Raw genomic sequence first — 23,058 nt, forward strand, 5'->3', positions numbered from 1 at the left:
TGTTATTGGACTGCTTTTCTGAAGTGATCAGTGCACAGAAACTTTGCAAGGAGTCTGGACATTGCTCAGATAAAAAATAGGACGCCAAGAAGTCAAACTATATCAGTACTTACAGGTCATCTAGACAGAAAGGTAGGAAATGGCTATTATTTAGTGACTGTCAACTCTGACACCCACCCCAAACACATTCTGTGTCCCAGCATGATTTGTCTGTTTCTTCACTGTGGGGTTTATTTCAGTGAATGAGGGGCCCTGAGATCTCCTTAAGTTCAGCAGTGCATTTCACAAGCTTATTAGTTTACCTCAGTTAATATTAACCCTTGTCAAATAGCCTGGTAAGGAAGTTTTTCAACAGCTTTCTCCACTTCCTTTTGAAACTTAACTTTTATGGCTCTTATGTCTTTTAACCTAGGGCTAGATGACTTTTTGAGGGGTAGAACCTCTACCTGCCATATGGATGTTGTGTTTCACTCATAAATTTGTATCTTGCAGCTTGTAAAATGGTGTGAACTTCTAGAGAAGCCTTTATCTTGACTTTTTAATTTCTAAGGACAGGAATACCCCACTAGTTAATAGCAGGTGTCTTATTCCATCTTGTAAAATCTAGATGATTAAAATAGGTCATTTTGAAGAGTGGGAGAGCTGTCTACACCTAGAGAACAGATTGAGCAGCAGAAGCTTGAAGAAGCTTCCTAAAGGTGGTTGGTATACCCTGCCTGTGAGTGTTTTGAGGCATTTGGACAATGTCCTTGATAAGAGGCTCTAATTTTTGTCCAGAAATAGTCAGGTCTCTTTACAACTGAAATACTCTGTTGTAAACTGCACGTATTTGAAGTCAAGTCTTATGAAACGGCTTTAACTTCGTAACTGTGGTGACTGTTGACAGGGAAAATAATAGTTTGCAACTTACTCCAGCAGATCTAAGATGTTCAGCAGAAAATGGAAATGTTATTTTCTACTACTGCAACCGTTACAATTGGGTTCAGAATTAAGATGAGCTAAAGAGTATCAATGTTTAAGTTGCATTTTTCATTAGACTAATAAAATGGAAAACGGGAAAAAAGGGGCAAAATTCTGGCACATGAACTCCACACCCCATGATACCTGCCTATATTAGATGTGAAGAATTTTGTGACCAAGCACTCTTAACTTTTGTTTTGCTCCAGCTACCTGAACTGAGTTACTACACTGCTTCCAGCAAACTCTGTCTCTCAGATCTTTAGTTGCACACTTTGTACAGTTACACTTTGGATGGATTTCCAGATAAATACCCTCACAGTCTTGATCATGGTCTGAGTCACACACTTTCTGATTTGACCTATTGGAGATTCATATATGAGGCAGTCCAACAAATTATTTGTGATTTACAGTGCTTGATAGATGAACCCCTTCCTGGGAAAGCATCTAAGAAACTACCTTTAGGAAACATGTCTGTGAAATAATGTGCCTGTCTGTTGAATTTTGGTTGCCTACTATACAGTTGTTCTTGAAGCTTCAGCTTTCTAATGTTGTGCTCTTCAACTGTGTTTGTACCTGTGCTATTTTAAGAAATTATACTTGTCTTAATATTTTTGGTTTATTATTGTGGGATTGCTCTGTTACAGATTATCTCTTTACGTGAAAATTGTTACGAATTTCTCAGACCAAAAATTAATGTTTATATTAATAAACATACTCTGGCAACTCCCAAGAAATGGTATATTAAAAGGTATTACAAAATTCACTTAAACTTGCAGAGAAATGATGAGGCACAGCAAAAAATCCTTCTGGGGACTGCAGCATTAAGTGTTAGGTGAGATAAACAAAGCAGGCCAGGATTGTTTGGAGAGAAAGATACCTGCTGCCACAGGGTACTGTGATACCAACCCATCCATGATCTAGCATCATCTGAGGAAACAGGGAGTGGGGAATTGCTTTTGCTTTTAAATGGCACTCTTTAGAGCTCCATTGTAGTTCATGTCAGTATCCACATGCATAAACATAAATGCATGTAAGGGTACTGCACAATCTGCTGCTGGGGTCATCAATAAGAAGAATTCCTTAGGAATGTCAGCAGGATGAAATTACTGTTGCAGTGCAAGCATGTTATATCTGTAGGGGGAAATGTGCCAGACATGAGGTTCACAGGGTACAATAAAAAAATTTTAAGAAAAATTTTGAGACCAGAGGCCATTGAAAATAAGTATGTGCCTCGCACGCAACTGGGAGGTGGCTTACTATCTACAGTAGTACATTTTGACTAAGTTGATCTGCGTGCTAAGTGTTCCTGATTTCATTTATCAGGGGAATAGTTGAAGTATACATTTGAGAGATTTCAAGAGCCCCTTGAAGAGAAGCTATGTCTTCTGCTAAGAATTTAAAGTCAGTAGATGACAATTCTTTTGGCATCTTTTTCCGAGATATGAAGATTTTAGAAAGAATAGCCAACAGCACACAGTAGCATCTCACATTAAAGCATTGCTGTTAGGCATGGCTCGTCTTTTATGAAGTGGAAAAACTTTGGATCTACTTAGGCCAAAGCCTCAGGACAAGTATAAAATGCCTTCCTAGGGAACTAAATAAGGAGTCAAAACAGACTTCTGTCAGCACCAACTGCTGGACTTTCCAAGATAGAAGAAGACTACAGTAACACAAATTGGTCTAATCTATCACAAGGTTTCTTTAATTTCTTTTATTATGATGCACCTTGCTCATATCAGGACCTAAGTAAGCAGTGTTAATTACTCAGTCGTGTTCAGGCTACAGCCAGAAATAGACTAACTTCAGTCTGCAAACCTATTTCATTAAAAGCAGTGTACACTGAGCTGTACATTCATGAATAATTGGATGCAGTGACATTTTTATAATGTAACATGCTAAAATAATCTACAGGAGGAGCCTTACCACGTATCAGTATTACAGAGTAGGAAATGTAATAGCCTACTAGTTTCAATTGTGTGAAGTATTTTGCTTAAAAATACTTAGTTAAGCTTCTTAGCTGAATGTGATCCATTACTGTATGCTGTGATCACTTGCCTCTTTTTGTCACTTTCTCCTTTAACCATCAAAAAATCCAAAGTCTAGGAACAGTAGATGTTTCCCATCTTTTCAAAATGTGTACTAAATAGACTGAAATTAAATGTTTGGCAACAAGATTCCCTATGCCAAACCTATGCAACTGCTGAGAGCCTGAAGAGTGTCTGGGTGTTTTCTGATGTCCTATTCTTACAGTGGTTTTTTGATGCTTATGCACTGTAGAGATTGAGGTTTCAAATTTCGTGGGAAATTTCGTTTCTAGACTTTCCAGTTGCAAAGATAAATTTGCAATGTTCATGACACCACTGTTGGTCTGTACAAAAAACATTAAAAAATAGTTTAAAGTATGAACTACCCCTTTCTGACAGCAGAATTTGAAGCCTGTGAGTACATAAATTCGAATATTGTTACAAATCTTTTTAACAGCAGCCCAGTTAGCTTCTGTATTCTATATTCTACATTCATTTAAAACACAGTTTGCATGCCTAAGCATACACTGCTAAACTTTTTATTTTCCTTACAGTTGCTCAAGGGATCCCATTTTCATCCCAAACTTAGACCCCTCCTCAGTGTTTCCTCATTACATTACCTCTGCCACCTTCAGAGTATGCTGAGGCTGTTATTCGCTGATGGTAAATATGAATAGATGTTACAATCCAGGTAATTTTAACAACATAGGCTAATCAGGATTAACTCTGATACTATTCTGCCGCTGCAGGGACTCAGGCTTGCTGTAAAAAGAACTGATGGTACTTAATAAATTCTAACCCTTTTGGAAACAGTGTCAGCCTATGCAAATATATATCATCTTCCCACAGCAGTTCTGATACCAGTAGTTTTATACAACTTGCATTCAGCAGACTTCTGCCTAAATGGGCCAGTACCTCCCATTTGAAGATCCAACCCAATATGGGCAAACTGGATGGTAATGTTTGAATCTGAGAAAGAAAGCAGACAAAAAAGAATAGACATTCAGTTGTGTTAAATAAAGAAGAAAATTATTGCACATCTTTGCACAGTAAAGAAGATTTTTAATACAAATGCTGTCTGCCTAATTATGGACATTTGTCTACCATAGTCTTAATTTTCACTAACCTCTTTAGGATAATAGACTGAGTTCCCTCCGTAACTAATCTTATTGGTGGCAGAAAGTTGATCAGTGTCTTAGTGAATTGCACAAAGCAGCTGCCTGCCTTAAACAGGCTTCTCTGCTGCAATTCCTAATTGTTTGCATCCCATGAAAGAATTTCTCCAGTACACAGTGAGTATCATGGGAAAAGTTATTGTTGTTCCAAAGTTATTGGCAATGCAAAACAGCTGCCAAGGGAGGAGTTTGCAGGTCCTTGCAGCATTGAAACAGGTTGAAAGTCAGGGAAAAGGTCAGAATTAAACAGTAGCTACAGAGGATAGAACTGTGGAATCATCGTAAAATCATCCATGTTGGAAGAGAACCTTAAGTAATCATCAAGTCCACCATCCACCCAGCATTATCACTGTAACCACTGAAGCATTAAACCACACCACCAGCACCAGATCCACATGTCTTGCACACCTCCAGGGATGGTGACTCCACCATCAGGGACACCTATTCCAATGTGTGACCACCCTGATGGTGATAATGTTTTTCCTAATATCTAATCTGAATCTCCCATGTCTCAGATTGAGGCCATTTCCTCTTGTCCTCTCACTGCAGGCACAGCAGGAGACTCTCGTTTCAGCGAGTTTTAGAGAGCAATGGGGTCAGCCCTGAGCCTCCTCTTCTGGACACTAAACAACCCCAGCTCCTCGAAAGATGTGTTTTCCACATCTTCCACCTGTGTAAAGAGGTCCCGTGCCCACGCGTGGCTGCATTTTTACTGGGGCCTCGCTCTCCCCAAGCCATCCGCCCGTACATTCCCAGCGCCTCCATCTCGATCCTCGGGCGCGGAGGCCGCGGCGCGGGGCCGGCAGGGGGCGCTGCGCGTAAGTCCCGGGCCGGAAGCGGCGCTGCCGCGGCGGCGTGCGGCGTGCGCGCGGCGCGGCCATGCCGGGCAGGAAGTCTTCCAAGGAGAAGAAGCGGCGCCGCTCGCGTTCCTGCTGCCCGGAGGGAGCCCCGGGACCGGACGGCAGCGACAGGAAGCGGCGGAGCACCGAGTCCAGCCACGGTGCCCTGGAGGTAGCGCGGGCGGAGTCGCGGGGTCTGGCCGGTGCCGTGCCGCCTCTGCCTTCCCGGGCGCGTCCCGGTCCTGCGTCCCGGCGGCAGAGGCCTGGCCGCGGTCCCTGCCGGGGCTGGTTGCGGGAAGGGCCGGGCTCAGTCGCGCTGGTCGGAGTGCAGCTGCAGGGAGGGCGGCGCGAAGACGGGCGGCCCAGGCACAGGCACAGGCAGCGGCGGGGCCGGCCGAGCCCGGGCGCGCATCCCGGGGACGCCCATCTGTGCTTCCCAGGTGTGAGGGGTGTGGCGTACGAGCTCGGGTAGCGCCCGTCGTGGTTCTCACACTTCTGGCCTTTTGAGTCTTCTCAAGGATGTGTTGGTGCAAAAATTGGTTGTGACATGCACGCCTAAGTGAATGCTAAGGCTGACAAAATATATTTCTGGCTGGTGATTTGGTTTTGGTTTTTTTTTTTTTTTGTTTGGTCGGGTTTTGTTTTTGTTTGTTTTTTTGTTTAATTAGTTTTTTTATTCTAGAGGTCCTCCGCTGATGTATGTAGGGTGCATTTTCTAATCTGAAGCCCATTTTGATTCTGTGAAGACTCTGCCAGACAGGGGATTGTATGCCAATCTTAGCAGGATAGCTGTAAATGATGAGCTTTATGATTTAACTGCCCAGCTAATCAGATGGATTTCTTCTGCATTAAAGCAAGCCTTCATGTGTAAGCACCTGCTAAGTATTTGCAGATAGTATTTCCCAGTTAATATTTAGGAGTAATTTTCACTTCATGGAGGTTTACAAAATTTTCCTAGCACAATAATGTTTTCAGTAATAAAATACGTAATTTCTGTAATGCAGTTACCTTGCAATATGAAACACTGGAATTTGAGAAGCCCACGTTAAGATGTACCTTGCATTTATGAAGGGAAAATTATTGCAAGCACAAGTGAAGCTGTAATTTTCTGTCTTCTATAATTCACTAGAAAATGTGCCTTCTTTGATTTTAGGAAACAAAATGCAATGTACTCTCTGGAGAAAAAGTGGAAGAAGCTGAACAACCCAGTGATATAGAAGAAGGAGGATTAGATCTCACTGTGTCACTCAAACCTGTCAGTTTCTACATTGGGGACAAAAAGGAAATGCTTCAACAGTGTTTCTGTGTCATAGGGGAGAAGAAACTACAGAAGATGCTGCCCGATACTTTAAAGGTACTGAAAAACACTGACCATTTATATATTTACCATGATCTTGAATGCTTGTGTAACAAAAAATACTTATCTCTCAAGCCTAGTGCATTTACATTTTAAAAACTGTCTGAATATTTCTCAACTAAAGAAGTTTCTATGAAGTTAAGTACTCTTCTTAAGTAGTCTCCCAGTCATGTGTCTGGAAGTGAGACTTTTTAAAGATTTCCTGTTGTTATTCCAGGTTACTCCTTTTGCTACTGCTCAATCATTTCTAAACTTCAGGTTTAGCTTTAGACTGTCCCTCTGTACTGGTTAGTTAAATGCAAAAGGATTTTCGTGGTTATGAGGAGTAAATACAGTAATGTTGTTCACTAACTAATATGCTGATTTGTAAATAAAATACTGATTTCTGCTTGTGGCAACTGATTTTCTTTGTATGGTATTAAAGCAATGTCTGAGATAAGAAAATAAAGCCCATTCTTCATAAACAGCTTCTGAAGCTGTAGCTCCTATGGACTAAAGGCGGAGTTTTACTGGCTTGGATCAAATGCTTTTTGACTCTTGTGAACTTTAAGTAGGACTTAAAATAAATTAGGGTAGCAGCCTGTACAGAAGAAGAGGCTGCAAGTGAAATGTCATCTGTGTAATGCTTGTTGGTAGTTGTAAATTTTTTATCTCAAATTTTTATCTTAATGAGTTGTATTATTAGTAAGTGAGACTGGACTTCTTTTTAAACACATGGTAAATTGCACATAGGCTCATCCATTTCTCATCTCCGGCAGAAGAAGAAGTTGAGAGTCTGGAAGGAAAGACATTACTGAGTTTGTAGGGAAATGGCCTCATAGTATAGAACCAAACTTAAAATATGACTGAGGGTGTTACAACCTGTTTAGCAGCTCCTAATTTTGGTACTTGTATCAGAGGTATCAGAGCTCATTTGAAAATGGGAAATTCCCAAATGTCAGCAAGAGGTATGAGATTTGAAGGTGACTGGAATACCAGTAAAAACTGTGGCAATGTATGGTATGTACCAAGCATGAGAAATGAATCGCAGTTTACATGCTTGCTTTATTTTCTGTGTTGTGATATGCATCTGTTGGTATGTTGTCAATAGGATTATTTTCTCCAGTTTTTGGACTTCCATTCAACAGTACCCTCTGATCTTTGCAAGCTTAATTACATAACCCAGCTTCCCCCTAGTGGTGCAGAACTAGGAATAACGAAGTCTACAATTGTTTGCTGTTCCATGCTTCACACATACGATCTGGTGTTTGTGGTGCTCAGTGTTGTAGCTGCAGTAAAGACTCCGAGCCATAGGTCAGGTAACTGATAGAGTGTATATTGCTTAATTTTTCAGATGAAACCCACACATATGCTATTTCTTGTCATAGCTGAAACACCTGGTTTTCTACTGCAGTTGCATCAGTGCAGATCAGAATATGGGAGAGGCTTTAATCCAAGTTAAATCTTCATTACAACTTTAATTACTCTCTTCTCAGAAATTTTTAGTAGCTTGTGGTTTGTCTTATCTGTCTTCTTAGAACTGTTCCATGGATGAAATCAAAAGGCTTTGCATGGAGCAGTTGGAGCTGTTATCTGAAAAAAAACTGTTGAAGATACTTGAAGGTATGAATGAAACTCCACTGTATACCAGAAAATAGTCTGCCTCAACCGAATTTGCACTTAATTTAGCAACTTAAAAATATATATGTATATGTACAGACACACACTAGTAAGTATATATTAATGTGTTCATAATCGCTCAGTTCCACCAAGACACACAATTCATGTACTTTGGTTAAGGAAATGACATTCCAGCTTTTCACAGCTTTATTAAACTTGCACGTGATATTTAAGGAATATAGAACTTATTTGTAAACATATTGCTGTCTTGTCAATGAAGAAAAGCTCTTCGAGTCTGAGTGCTTCAGAGTATCTTGCTGTTAATTCTGTACTTTATTTTTAGCATCCACAGTATTGTACCAATCAGAGTAGCTAATCAGATTTTTTGTAATCCAGTATAAATGTATGTGAAGCCAACAGAAGACTCCCAAATAAGGGTTTTGGTTTTGACTAAGTCTAATTTTAGAACTTCTGCTTTAACTGGGAAAAATCCTCTTCCACTGATTGCAATAGAGTTAATAATTAAAAGTAAACCTAAGTATGTAATATTAATTATATCACTTTCCTAAATTTTCATGTTTGAAACTGTGTATATCTAGGCAAGATTGGAGCTGATTCTGATACTGACGAGGAGGCAGATGGAGGAGACAAGACTGGAGGTGATTCAGTCAGTCAGTGAGTAAAAGATAAAACACTTAATTTAAGGAGACTGAACAATTCAGAGATTTTTCATGAGAAATGATCAAATATATAATTGAAAGACGCAGTTGTTATATCCTTAATTACTCTAGTTAAATGACAATGAGGTGTGGCTACTAGCAAGCCCTAAAGTTACAGACATGATGTTGTCACTTTGTGACTTTAAGTATATCTTGAGCACATAACTGGGCTCATAGTGGCATAGCACCTCTCAGCTGAGTTGTGGTAATTAAATTTTCGTACTTGTGTCCTGCAACAGAAGTGGTGTGATTTAGGTTGTCTTTGTGTGAGCTAAAGCAGTAAACCCCTCCCACTTAGGTCAGTGAATTGTTTAAGTGTACTTTCAGTTCAACTGAGATTTATCCCTTGTCTTTCAACTTTTCATTCTGGTCCTTCATTCCTGCCGCAATCCTGCCACAATTGAAGCAGCACTGACACTCACCTGTTCAATGCACTCTGTATCAGGAGTGCTACAGAATCCAGAGTTTCAAGAACAGAGGCTTTTTGTCTCTTGCTCTTACCTTGGCATCAGGCAGTTTTGTAAAAGACAGCATTTAATCTTAAAATGCTTCTCTGTTTTTTAAAGACCATTTCTTTGTCAGGAGTTCACCTGTTTGATAGTTTCCCTTCACTACTTTAGTGAAGGGAAAAGGGAAGTTACTAGTTATCATGCACAATGCATCAAATTTAGTGAGACTAACTTGTTTATAGAAGACTAATAAGCTTTTCTGTTTTCAACACTGACCTGATTACAGCTGGTCCACAGATTCAGGACACACTTAATAAACCTCTGAGACACTACAAGACAATGCACCAGAGATGGGCGGATTAAAGTAACCTCCTAGCTACTGGTTTGGTTAGTTTATGTAAACCTCCTAAATAAGAACAAATGGATGAGAAAGGTAGTAACACTAATTCAGCTTTCACATTCTGGTCAGTATTTTTCTTTAGCAGAGACCTAATTTCTGATCCTGTCTTTGATTCAAAACAAACTATGAAGTTATCGCATAATTTTCTTTGATGACTTCTCATCATACAAATATACTAGAAAATGGAGTGGATACAAAGTTAGTTTTCATTCTTTTCCTTGTGATACAGTTTGAATACCCTTTGACACTGTTTCTTGTAAGGTTCCATTTGGATCCTATTGTTAATGTATCCTGCTGTGCTGTTTGTTGCCTATGTGTTCTGTGAATGGGGTCATCATTAAAAACTAGTTTTCTTATTTTGGACACTGCCCTCTGCTGGCTGTTTGGAAAAAGAGATAGAAAAATTAAAAAACTACTAAATATACTAAAATTTGGGTTTCTTTATGTAGTGTAGTGGTCTCTATATGGAATAGTCTCTGTAAAGTGATTGATAATTTGCCAGTGAAGTTCTAAATAGAATGAGAAGACAGACTTGCTAGCTAAATAAGCCATAAAAAATACCCAAATGTTTTGATTCCCCGAGATATTATGTGTTGTTTTGGGTTTTTGTTTAAGGTCTAACTCAAAAGCTATTTACTATTGCGAAATATGTTAAGTGTTCTTTATCTCCAAGATGTATGGCAGGAGTAGTGCTGCTGGATTTCAGTAAGGTTGTTCTGTGTCTTCAAGATGTTTCAAAGCTAGTGTTGAGACATGTATTTATGATCCTTTGATATAGTAGACTTGTAAATTCTTTCTTATATGGAAATTATTTGAGCTGGTAAAAATCTAAAAAGATGAAATTAATGAATAAAACTATCAATTAAGAAAAATCAGAATTTACCATTTTTTAGCTAGTGGATATCAAAGACACTTACCTTTTTTTCCCATGCCAGTTAGGAAGGTTTCAGTAACTGACAGAAAATCAAGAAATTGTTTTTCAAAAAGGTAAAAGAAACTGAGAGATGTTGTTCATAGTTGTAGAGCAAATTGCTTCCTGTGACAAACAGTGGTTGAGGTGCCCCTTGTTCTTGTATCTGTATCCTGATAGTTTAGGGTTTCAGACCCCTCCATGCTGGGCAGGCAAGTTTTAGGAATTGGAGATTTTCTTCTCCCTTTCAAAAATAGCATTCTGCATCAGTGGGTGCTGTCTGAGAACCTTGGCTCCACGGTTCAGCTGTGTGGTAGCATTAACAAAAAGAAAGCGAAACAGAAAAGCTGTTTGGATGATAGAAAAATAAAGGGATAGGAGAAGATGAGAAGAATTAAGGTTTTATGGTAATCTTGAAGTTCAGTGCTCAGTAAGTAGACCAATACGATGCTTTTACAACAGTAAACAGTCACAAGCACTTTTAACTAAGTAGTCTAATCTTTGGGCCTTGGGTCAGCTTCTTTATAACCAGTGTGTAAATAATTATAAATGCAAGTTTTCAAAACTTCAGAAAACTGTGTTTCAACAAGTTAGCCACTACAGAGGCTTAAGGTGCCAATGTGAAAGAATATTGAAAACTGCATTTCTAAGACAAGCAAGCATTGTTTGTAATCATTAATTATATTTCTAATCTGGATTTAAGTAGGCAAGTTTGTTTGCCCTGGGAATAGAAAAGACTTCTCATAACAAAAAAGGCATTTTCTCTGTTTATATAATCACTGTTAGTTCTTCCTAGGTTATCTTCTTTGCATATGGCTTTCATGTAAATGACTTCTTTTTCCTGCATTCTATTATACCTTATTTGTTTAAAGTCTGACTTGTATTAGTTTTTACATTCAAATGTTAATGTGGAAAGGGAAAAAGTGAGTAGCAAGTTGTACTCTCATCAAAAGTGTTTTTTTTAACTGATTGGAAACACCCCTTTGTTTCTTTTGTTATTGTCCTTTGAAAAACATAAATTCAACAAATGTACCTTTAGCCATCTGCATATATCAACTGAAATTCAGAAAGCTTGAATCAATACATCTAGAGAAATTTGAAATGAAATAAGCAAATTACTCTTAGCCTCAAGGGCTGTTTCCTGTCTGTACCAGCTAAAAGTAGCAGGAATTTAGGGAAGTTTCTCTAGTTACAGGAAATTTGCACAATTCAGATCTTTCTGTGAAGCTTTCAGATGGTATTGCATCTTATTGTAAATTGGATCTTCTGTTTTTTGTTTTTGCACATATCCTCATTCTGTTACTAGAAGTGGAAATCCTGAGGCTTTTCATGAATTTCAACTATGTAAATGCTTCACATGCTTACATTAGCATGTAAAACATTTACTCTTTTATTTTATCACCAGCTTACTCTGTGTGAAGGATTAGAAATCCTGCAATAACCATGCAGAAGAATTGAAGAAGCAGGGCCTATATTTGCCAGTAACTGGAACATGCTGTTGCAATAGATAAATTTTGTTATTTGTCAGCTCTGTGTAGGTTTTTGAATATGCAGTTCTCAGATTTTTCTTGCATTTCTGTGTTACTGTCTGAAATTGAATACTGTTAAAACAAGAGAATTATTGTATATAAAGCTTCCAGCTAAACATCAGATATTTAATTGACAGGAGTCAGATGTCTTGGAAAAACCAAGTAGATATTCTTCATCTTGTTCAAGAAGTGTTAGCATGTTTGTGAGCTGTTTCTTTTCTTTTACCTGAATTGATTCTTCAAATATCATTCAGCAGAACAAGTGAAAGTAAGTTACATGCTGTGTTAGTAAAACATTAAAAGAACAAACATTCTAGTGTCATTATAATGATCAATGTTCATATGGGTCTGAGTAAATGATCTTCTGCCTTCAAAATCATATTGGGCTTATTTTTTTCCCCAAGTGAAAAGTTGCAGTTTAATATTTGCTCTTTCAAGAATTTATAGGTGTTTTACTACTTTGCAGTCATAAGTGTAGTTTGCTTGTTTTCTTTTGGAAAGGTTAGCAGATAAAACTTTTGTCTTGTTTTGATGTGTTGTGCTCCTGGTTGCTGCGTGTTCACAAGCAAGCAATTACCATCTGATATTTACCCCTGTAAGACAATTTGTTTATTTTCAGCATTTGGAATCTCTGTAACTACCAGCTGCATGAGTCACTGAACAGATACATCAGCATTTGGCTAATTTGCTCCACTGCCTTCTGTTCTTGTGGTGTCCTCAAACATCACCTGTAACAGGACTGATGGACTTTGCATAGCTCATTAAACTATTTGATTAACACCTGTCTTTTGAGATACCTTTCTTCAGAAGCACTATTTCATAAGAACTGTTTTCCCTTTTGTTTTTTTAACTTGCTACTTAATGCTTGTTAATTATTTTGGTTCTCATTTATCATTGAAAACTATCCTTGGAACAAAAATTTGCAGGAATCTTTCAAGGGCTTGGGACTTCTAGAAATGGTTTTTAGACCTGGAGCTGAGTGCAAAGGTAAATTTTAATTCCAGAAGGTGCATCACGTCAAAAATAACAGAGGTCCCGATCTCAAGTCTCACTGGAGATTTAGGTGAATAATACTTTTCCTTCTGGTCTCCAACCCCAGTGACCACTGCAACCTGGTATCCCTGCCACCAGTATTGGAGAGCTACTGTGAATCCTTAGCCATCTGCTCCTCTGCCAGTACTCCTTTTCCTAACCTTTGCTGTGTTTTTACCCCACTTTGCAAAGTCTACTGGAATTGGGTACCAAATCACTTTCACACCCAGATGCTTTGAGAGCTGTGCAAATTCCTGTAGCAAATTTTGTACAGAAACCATTTGTGTAAGCCCAGTTAGGGATTACACTATTTTGGCACATGACAACATGAAATGCATGCTCTACATAAAGTAAGGTAAATTTAAATTTACAACATTTGTTTTCAGCAAATTGTAGTGTAGTTAGCTTCTTTCTGCTGAAAATATCATACTGTGAAAATGTTGTTCTGTTTAAAATAATAAATTTAAAGTGCTGAGTTTATTGCTTGGAAGATTGACTTTGAACTTAACTGTCATCTTGAGGGAGAAATATAAAGGCTGGCAAAAGGGATACACTCTAAATTACTATTGTCACTTACCAGCACAGCATGATAAAAGAGAGTATTAAGTGTTTATAAGGTCCCTTAATTTTAGAATAACATATCTTCTGCTCCCATTGTTTGGAGACCCCCCCTTTCTTACGTGTATACCACACTAGAAATAATTAGGGAAAAATATTTTTCACTAGCAAACACATAAAACAAGGCTAACAAGTTAAAAGCCAAAGTGAACAATGAACTTAAAATGCATTTGTTGGGCCAGTAGATGGTGCAAAATGCTTGCCTACAAAGCAAAGTCATGAAGGTTCAGCAGCAATGCAGTCCAATCCAATCAATTCTCAGAGAGTAAAACATGCTCTAAAAGTACTCCCATGTCATAAAAATTCTTTTGCTGACAGTAGGTAGTCTCTAAAGCAATATGAGTTTGCTGTAATTATTGTTAAAGTCAAAGCATCAGGAAGAAACTTTGCAAGTTTCAGTGTGTGGTTTGTTTTAAAGTTGGTAATTTCTTTTAATACGGTTGTTAAAATGATTGTGGATAATTTCACAGCCAATGTTTGAACTATAGTGGTCATTTTGTTTTCTCTGAAAGAGATGATTACAGTTCCTCATCAGACATTAAGGTGATACCAGAGTTCTGAAATCTACTGTCTGAGTACTACTGGTGCGAGATCAGGCTTTTAAGAGTGACACTTTTGATGTCCACTTTGCGAACATGACTACTGAGTTCTGAATGGTGAAGTATGTATGTGAAAGAGGATTAGACAGGAGCAGCCAAAGCTGCTTCTGCTCTTAGTGATGATCAGGGTATATTACAACCTAATTTTGGTCAAGAGTTAAGTAAGAGTTAAGTAACTAGATACAGCAAATTGTTAGGAGTTGCTCAAAAACAAAAAGCCAAAAACCAAGTGGTTCCATCCACATCTGCCAACCAGTAGCTGGTCTGAAATCCACATCTCTCCCTGGTTGCTGGCACAGAAGCCCACAAGGTTTGTATCCTTGTTGCTGTTGCTGCTCAGACTTCCATGTGCATGCAGGCCTCTCTGATGGCAGGTATAGGCCTGTGATTGTCCCCGGTAGCTGAAGCTGTTCATCTCTGGGCTATCTAGTGCTCTATTATCGTCCCAAAATTTGCCTACTTGCAGAACCTACTCTGCTTTTGGAATTTTGCCTCTGATTTTACAGTCTGTTTCATACCTTAATCCCAGATCTTGCATCCTGCTTCTTGTCTAGACTAGCTTGAGGTTTGCTAGTGAATTACAAGCATCTACTTACAGCTGCATGACACTGAAAATCCTGGAGAAGGTGTATATTTTTCATTCTGTCTGATTTCTGGCAGCACAGTCCTTTAGGCCCATCTGATTTGTGGTCCTCTTTGCAGTTGTCTACACGTGTGTAGGCATATTGTGATTATTCTCATCTCATTTGGAAAAGGAGTTAGTGTAGCCATGTGGCTCAGTAAATAAGCAGAACAGACTGGTGTTCACATCCAGGGTTTGCTAGGCAAGTGTATTGACCTGTTTATTGTCCTTAATGAGTTATTGATGATACTTTACACAATTATGTTCCAATGGCTAAAAAAAGTAGGGGAAAAAAGGAGAGTCTGTTGATGTAGCCTTTGCTGCTTCATTAAAGGAAATAGAAATGAAAATAACTGCCTCTCCTCTCAGACCGTGATTTCTAGAAATACTGTGGTGTTCCTCCTCCTGATAAAACCATTGGGCATATGGAAAGAAACACAACTTGTAAAGCACAAGGAAAATAGATCTGTGTTCACTTTCAGGAAAGCCCTAAAGGCCATTATTGAGAAACAAGTTGTTAGTCATTATATTTACATCTGTGACACCAGAATACTGCTTCCTTTTTATACAGTTGTTAAGTTCCCATGGCCAGGAGAGCTGCATTGATTCTGTATTAATACAGATGAAGCCAATGATACACTAACTCCAGTTTAGAAATTTGGAAATTCTGTTGTCAAAATGCTCACTGGATGTGGCAGTTGAACTTTTCCTGTGATTCTGGATTGTTCTACCTGTATCCTTCCTGAATGTTTTCACAATTTGTGTAACTAGTGTGAGTGAAGTACATGAAGGACATTAACCTTTCACTGAAATGTCTCTTCTTTACACTTGTGTAAGAGTTGGAGCCCTACACATCAAGGGTAGAAGTCTTTAAGTAGGAGAAATAGAGAAATGCGAGTACTGAATACACTGTAATAGCTAAGTTGTAAATACTTCTGTTTTAAAAGGTATCCCTTTGTGAAACAAGAAGATTCTGGTTTAGGTGAGGTTAGTGATGGTCTGATGATAATTTCATTAAAGTAATTTTTTACTTTCAAAATAATACAGTAAATAGTATTTGAGTGCAGCAGAAATTATCATTTTTCCAAACAATCTAATTATGTGACAATTTATTTATTTTGAGTTTTACAGAAAAGCTCCTAATATGAGGAGCTTTTCCCTTATAACTGCTCAGCTGTGGTTGCTCAGTTACAGCCATTGAGGATTGTTACTCTAAAAGGCAAGGATGCAGTGGAAATAATTGCTTTATTCTTGTGTATCACAAGGCAAAACAAAAAAAGTTTATTTTCAAGTGCTTACATTAGCTCTCTGTACTTATTCTGTCCTTATTCCTACTGTAGCTGGCTTATTGGCCTACCCCCTGATAATTTTTTAGTTTCTAAAAAATGTTCTGTTAAATTTTAAATTATGGTGATTAAAATGTGTTCTTAATTGTTTCCAGACAGGACAACAGTATAGACTCAACTTCTTCTCTGAGAGAAGACAGCAAGCTGGAAGGTCAGGAGTCAAAGCAAGGTATGTTGTAGAGACAGCTGAAATTTTGTGTTCTTGATGTTGGGCAGTGACTTATTCCAGGTAGCTGACTGCTCTCTTGTGAACAGAAAATTAACATACATTGGGAGAGAGTATTTCGTTTTGTGTACTTTCTCTTCTTAAATGCAAAAACATAGCTTGTGAGACATTCAAGTACTACAGTGATTGGCAGGATAGAAAATGCAAAGGCTCAGAAGTTACTGGTGCACATTTGTACTTTTTACACAAGAAAACGGTACTTTTAGCCTGCAGTAGTATTTATTTTATTCCAGTCATTAAATCAGCACATATAACAATTGCCAATATTAGTTTGTGCATGAAGCACTAGAACTAGAGGTGTTTCTGTCTCAGTCTGTTTATTTTCATTTTGACTGGCTCTAAGCAGAAAGATCAGAAATAGCTTTTCCAGTCAAAGAATGCTGAAAATTCTTCTAAGCTACATTTCTTTTCTGCAAAATCTAACTTTATTTGCTTCTTGCAGCTACTATTTCACAATTCAGAATGTTGTCTAAAAGATGTGTCTTGGAATGACTTTTGAAATGTGTTTCTTTTTTGAATTAGTTAGTGAGAAGAGTCAAATGGAAAAGAGTCATACATAATAAAAGCACCAAAACTCTTAGGTGTGAGTTGCTATGACTGTGGATAATCATTTAAATGTTGCTTCTTGTACTATTGGAGGAACCTTAGAACTGATGGATTTCCTGCAGATTTCTTCCGCTTCTGTGTTATCAAAAGGAATTGATGGTTACTGCAAGTGATATCATTGGTTTTTTTATGACTTAATCAACCAGAGCATCATGATTGCTTTGGGCTAAAACAGTGACTCCTCTCAAGATGTTAGCTTTTAAGAACTTTTGAGATTATTGTATAGATTAGAAAGTGTAACTCCAGTCATTCTCTCCACTTTTGCTTATTCTCTCATTCTCTCTTCTTTTTCCCACAGCCTGAGAAGCTGTGGGAAAAAGAAGGGAGAATGAGAGAATAAGCAAAAGTGGATAAAATTAAAATTTAAAAATGAAATTAAGCGTGCTGAAATTAATTTTGCAACTGTAGATGAAGAAAAAAAGTAAAAGTTACCAAAATGAAAAAAATGATGAGAAATGCCAGCCATGATCCTTATTACTGTAAAAACACAGAAGCAAAAGAGGGAAGTAAAGCCTTTTAGCTCATTATACATCTGCAGGCCAAAAAGCCTGAATGAACCCTGAATTCCACAGTTTTGAAGGTTCCAATTTCTAAATAGAACCCAAGGTTGTTCTGCCCAGCTTCTCTGGGATAGACATGAATGACTTAATATTTTGTTCCTTCTTAATGTGACAATTGATTCCAAAAGGAATCCTATGATGGGCTGACTCAGTAGGCACCTACCAACCCCTGAATTGTTCGTCCCCCAGTGGGATAAAGGTGACAGTCAGCAAAAAAAAAATGAGGACAACATATGAGTCAATATAAAGACTCTTCAATAAGTGAAGCAAGAGCTGTACATTGAAGCAAAGCAAAAACCAGAGACTTAGTTACAAGCTCCCATTGGCAGCCAGATTTTTAGCCACTTCCTGGAAAGCAGAGACTCAGCATGCATGACAGTTACTTGGGAAGATGTCAGTGCTGTATGGTGGAGCATGTTCCTTAGTTCAGTTTGGCTCAGCTGTCCAGGCTCTGCATCCTCCCATCCTCCCAGTGTACTCTCTGTGGGGTCAGAGTGAGAAACAGAGAAAGCCCTGAGGCTGTTCAAGCACTCTTCAGCAGTAGCCAAACTCATGTGTTATCAACATGCTTCAGAAACAAATCCGAAAGCAGCATCATGCACTCTGCTGTGAAGAAAATGAACTCCATCCCAGCCAGAGTCTGTACAGGTCAGTTTGACTTTGGCAGTATATTAGGATGGTCAGGCTCAGATGTTAAGTTTCAGGCTTTGAACTGTGATCCACTAATACAGCTGATTTTTTGATCCATGGGAATACTCCTAGGCTGACCAGCATGTTAGGTAAACACTGACTGATACTGTGAAGAAAGACAGTTTCTTAATCCTGTTGTTTCCCATTCTGATCTTTCGCACACATTGTGGCTTGCAAGGTAAAGTTAAAAAGATACTGTTCAAACATGACTAAATGGTATGGGAAGTAGGGGAAACTGCATATGAAAATGAAATATTAATCTTGAAGTTACTGTCACAGTAGGAACAGGCCAAGACTACTTAGGATCAAAGAAGACCTTGGTATGTTCATCTCATTTCAATACACACTGCTGTGAGGAGAATTTTTGGAGCCTTGTTTAATTTTTAGGTTTTCAAATTTTATTATTTCAAAATTGTGATTTATCTTGCTTTAAAAAAAGATGAAAAGTGGTCTGTAAACTTCTTTTGTATGTCTTAACATATATTTTCATTTTGGAATTTTTGAGGTGCCACATACCTTAGCTGTGTGAGTGCATTCTCAGGGTGAGTGTGCAGAATTCTTAAATCTGAACTTAAATGCTGTGATGATCGCAGCCTGATAGAGAGTGACCATGAGTGAGTAACTGAAATGTGTCCTATAATACAAAAAATTTTCAATGCTGAATCAACAAAACCCTAATGTTTTAAAATATTACTATTGTTCATAAAACAATTCTGAGCTGTTTTGATCTTCCTTTCCTCCCTCCTTTTATTTTTTTAAGTAGAGAAATTGCATTTATAACTTTTGAAGTAGTCAGTATTGATTTTTTTTCCCACACCCTCAGGATGGGAGGAATGTTGTAAACACGAAGAAAAATAAATCTTCCCAAGGTTTTTGAGCACAATATCATGTATTTTCATTATTAATACCAAGTACCATAAAGCATTTTAAATGTTTAAAAAAAAAATAACATTTTTCTAAAGCCGTTTTTTCCCTGTGCAAGTGGTAAAAATGGTATTATCAAAAGTAGTAATTTAATAATAAAAACTTAAAAGTAATAACTCAATTATAAAGTCTATGTAATCAGTAACTTAATTATTATCTGACTACACATTATTCATTTTAAGCTGGAACTAGTCTTGCTCTTAATTTCCACATTTACAAAAGCTGTTGAAAGAGTGTGAACTTCGGAGGGCAGTGTGTCAAAAGCAAGTCTTGCTGCAGCCAAACTGGGAGAATGGTTAGTTAGGTTCTGTTAGAGCTTTGCTTTTATTTTACTGAGCTGCCTCTTTTCATTATGTTTTTAAAAATACACTCCAACTTTCAGCCACAATTAAAACTCTTAAGTCTTAAATTTAGCCATGTTTTTATATGGAGTTAAATACATCTGGAGGACTAATGATAAATTCTGAGTAGTTGCACTATGAGTTTCTATTAATTTTTAGTCTTGTGTCTCACTAAAATCCCATGCCTCTTAAAATACATAACATAGTTGAGTGTAATTTTTGAAGTTGCAATCTGAAAATTAGGTTTATTTAAGAGATAAACGAAAATCAGTTTTGCACTGCAGAAGTTTTCCTTAGTATAAATTTTTTTGACAATTTAATTAGAAAAATAGGTAATGTAACTTCACAGGAGAGAATAAATTTTTCTGCTATTGCTGCATTGCTATACTGCATATTCTTTTATAATGCATAAAGATGCAATAAAACTTGTGTAAATTACCTTTAAAAGTTGAAGGAGACAAAGAAGAGGAGTTGATTATCATATAGCTTTTTTTCTAGATTTTTTCCACTCTCTTAATTTGCAAAGTAACACTTTAAGCAGAAGTGATTTTGTAGTTTGAGGTAAAAGAATTCTGTTAAGCAACTCTGTGATTGTTATGTTTGTGTTACAGGCAAGGGAGAAGATAGTGATGTCCTCAGCATAAATGCAGATGCATATGATAGTGACATAGAAGGCCCATGCAATGAAGAGGATGGTCCAGATGTGCAAGAGAGCACTGTCAGAAGTGGAGCTGGCCAGATAGATGACCTTCAGAAGGACATTGAGAAGAGTGTGAATGAGATTCTGGGGTTGGCCGAGTCCAGCCCAAAGGAGCCCAAAGCAGCAGCCTTAGCTGTTCCTCCATCAGAAGATGTTCAGCCATCAGCACAACAGCTGGAGCTTCTGGAACTTGAGATGAGGGCCAGAGCTATTAAGGCTCTGATGAAAGCTGGTGATGTAAAGAAACATCCATGAGACTATTCAGATTTCATTTTCACTATTTGTTTCGAAAAAGGTGATGTCTGTTCTCTTCAGTGCTATGTTTGGGTTGGGTGTGACATTCCTCGTTCAGACTGTATTGTGTATCCTGACCTGTGGTTCAGTGGTTTTGTTGCCTTTAGTGTGCTGCTTCCATGACATTCACAAACAGTGGTTGATGCTTCCCTGAGATGAGATGTCCTTGGGTTGGGTCACTTCCTCAGGGAGTCACACCACATATGGAGCTGTGCCAGGTATCTGGTGCCTTCCAGAAAGGTTGTTGTAGAAACATGGAATCATTGAATGGTTACGGTAGGAAGAAATTTGAGACTGCTTAATTCTTTTTGGGGCCCATCTCATCATAATGTAGGTACTCTAATTACAATGTGATGCTTTGTGTAAAAGTATTCTCAGTTTTTAAAATTTTAATTCCTAAAGGGAAGGATTTTTACCTTTCAAATAAACAGTTGAACATGTTATTTTCAGAGTTATGAAAGTGCCTGAAAGAGACAGAGCAGAGATTATTACACTGCCATGTAGTTTTTGTCACTTTTCTCCACTCTTATCTTTTGTATTATAACTGAAGAAAACACAGAGTTTCTTCCTAACTGGAAAGCTTTCCTTTTGAATATTTGGCATAATATTTAATAAATCAAACAGTTCAGAAGACCTTGAGCTTTTAACATTCAATTGATGTAGTTATTTCATGTCCCCTGAAAGTAGGAAAATCCACCTAATTTCAGTATGCTTTATTAGAAAAGGCATTTAATTTATTTATAAGATTAAAAAATATAAATTCTATTTTTATCCATTTCAAGGTATTCCTTTAAAAATAAATTGAATTTCAGAATTAATTTTCATGCTATAATGTCTTACAACAATTATTTTAATTATTTTACAACTAGTGCTCGTTAAAATATTTGTGTGTTTGTTTACACATGCAGACATCAATTCTTTTTCTTTAAAGGTATGAAGTTTACAACTGTACTGTTTGTTAAGTAAAATAATGTATTATGTATTTTTGTTCATGAGTTTTCCTTGGTTGTTACTTAGAAAGCCAGTTACATGCTTTGCAACAGAAGTCGACATAATTTCCTCTAGTATTGTGTAATATTACTGCAAACTTAAGTCTATTCAGATATTATGTCTTGAATTCTTTTAAGGTTTATAATTTTCTTTATATTCTTTCATTTTATCCCTTTTCTTCCTTCTCTTTATTCCCTTTTTTTTTACCAGTTTCTTTTTAAATCCCTTTCTCTTGCAAGCATCTTGTATATTTCTTAAGTATGATTGATTTCCTCTACAACCAACATTATTGTAAAATGTTAGTGCAGTGTAAATTTGATAATAAACTAAAACCTTCATTAAATACAGCTGATAAAATTACAGTGTGCTTCTACTAAGTGATGTCAGTGACCTTGGTAAAGTGCACCTGACTCTAGTGTTATCCACATCGTCAGCATTTTTTCTATTATTTTGTAGCAAATGGAGATTGTAAGTGAAAATATGTACACACAATTCAAAAGGTAACTTTACTGTCTCAAAATCTGTGGGTGTTGTCTTTGGTCAATTCCACTTAGGTGTTTGGTGAACTTGTGTTTTATTTGAGTCTGGAGAAACTAAAGAAGTAATCAGAGAAGGACAGGTGGCAAAACTTAGATGTGCTGTCTTCTCTTTTACAAAGTCATAGACTGGTGGAGCTGTGTTGGATTTCAAAGATACATTTCGGTGCTGCTGTACTTAGGTCATTAAGGCACCAAGTACCTCACCTTGCCTGCTGTGCAAGTGCAAATCTTGCTTGCAAGGGCATTTCCTGCATCACCAGAAGAAGCCACGTATATGAAGTTTATTCAGTGATGTTGGAAAACAACACATTTCAATTGTTTAGCAACACAAAAATACTGGTGGAAGTAATGATAAACTAGAATATAATTGCCTTCTACTGACTACTTTATGGAGGTGTATGGTATTTATTATTTTTCTACTGCTTTCCCAGGTCACCCTTAAAAGTTTTGTTACATAGCACATTGAAAGGGTGTTATTTCAAGCTACACTACATGTTAAAGTTAGCTAATGCTAACTTTAACAGTAGTGTGACAGAGATGAAACAGGTTTACTATGCATATGGCAGAGAAGGTTTGTAATTGCAGCCTAATTAAATTCGGAATTGAAAGATGAGAAGTATTCCAAGAAAATTCAATTAAGCTGTTTACAAAAAATAAAAAAAAAAATCACGTGAAATACTTAATGTGATTGGTTGCACAAGTGCTAATTCATTTTTAGGATATTGTACTGTTGCTGCTTAGGTTAAAAACAGATCAGCTAAATTACATGTGTTCTTGCATTGATTTGTATCACTGAAGAGATAAAAAAATCCAGTGTATTTGAAATATTTATTATACAGCTGTTTTGTTTTTCTCTTTTAAATATCTCTGTGATCTTTACTTGAAAAATAAATTTATTATTTCATTTGGAAGGAGAGGCAATTTGTATGTAAAATATATTCAATTATTTATGAAATGTTAAAATAGTGTTACTGGGTTTTGATCAACCATTTTGTCAGGACACAGTTATT

The 23,058-nt window shown here is 37.3% G+C and overlaps 1 protein-coding gene across 1 annotated transcript; it reads left to right on the top strand.

Moving 5' to 3' along the window:
• Positions 1-4,994: 4,994 nt before the first annotated feature.
• CAAP1 (caspase activity and apoptosis inhibitor 1) lies at positions 4,995-22,760 on the top strand. The gene is made up of 6 exons (XM_074533035.1): positions 4,995-5,170; positions 6,152-6,352; positions 7,873-7,957; positions 8,554-8,629; positions 16,274-16,347; positions 20,137-22,760. The coding sequence occupies exons 1-6, from the start codon at positions 5,039-5,041 to the stop codon at positions 20,478-20,480; spliced, it is 912 nt and encodes a 303-aa protein (XP_074389136.1). The 5' UTR covers positions 4,995-5,038; the 3' UTR covers positions 20,481-22,760.
• Positions 22,761-23,058: the final 298 nt, after the last annotated feature.

This window comes from Zonotrichia albicollis, chromosome Z (genome assembly GCF_047830755.1).
Source record: "Zonotrichia albicollis isolate bZonAlb1 chromosome Z, bZonAlb1.hap1, whole genome shotgun sequence".
Classification (NCBI taxonomy): Eukaryota; Metazoa; Chordata; class Aves; order Passeriformes; family Passerellidae; genus Zonotrichia; species Zonotrichia albicollis.

Excerpts from the sequence above, each read along its gene's own strand:
- CAAP1 (XM_074533035.1), top strand. The coding sequence starts at position 5,039 with ATGCCGGGCAGGAAGTCTTCCAAGGAGAAGAAGCGGCGCCGCTCGCGT. Across the intron at positions 5,171-6,151 it reads CCAGCCACGGTGCCCTGGAG|GAAACAAAATGCAATGTACT; the intron begins GTAGCGCGGGCG and ends CTTTGATTTTAG. Across the intron at positions 16,348-20,136 it reads AGGTCAGGAGTCAAAGCAAG|GCAAGGGAGAAGATAGTGAT; the intron begins GTATGTTGTAGA and ends TTTGTGTTACAG.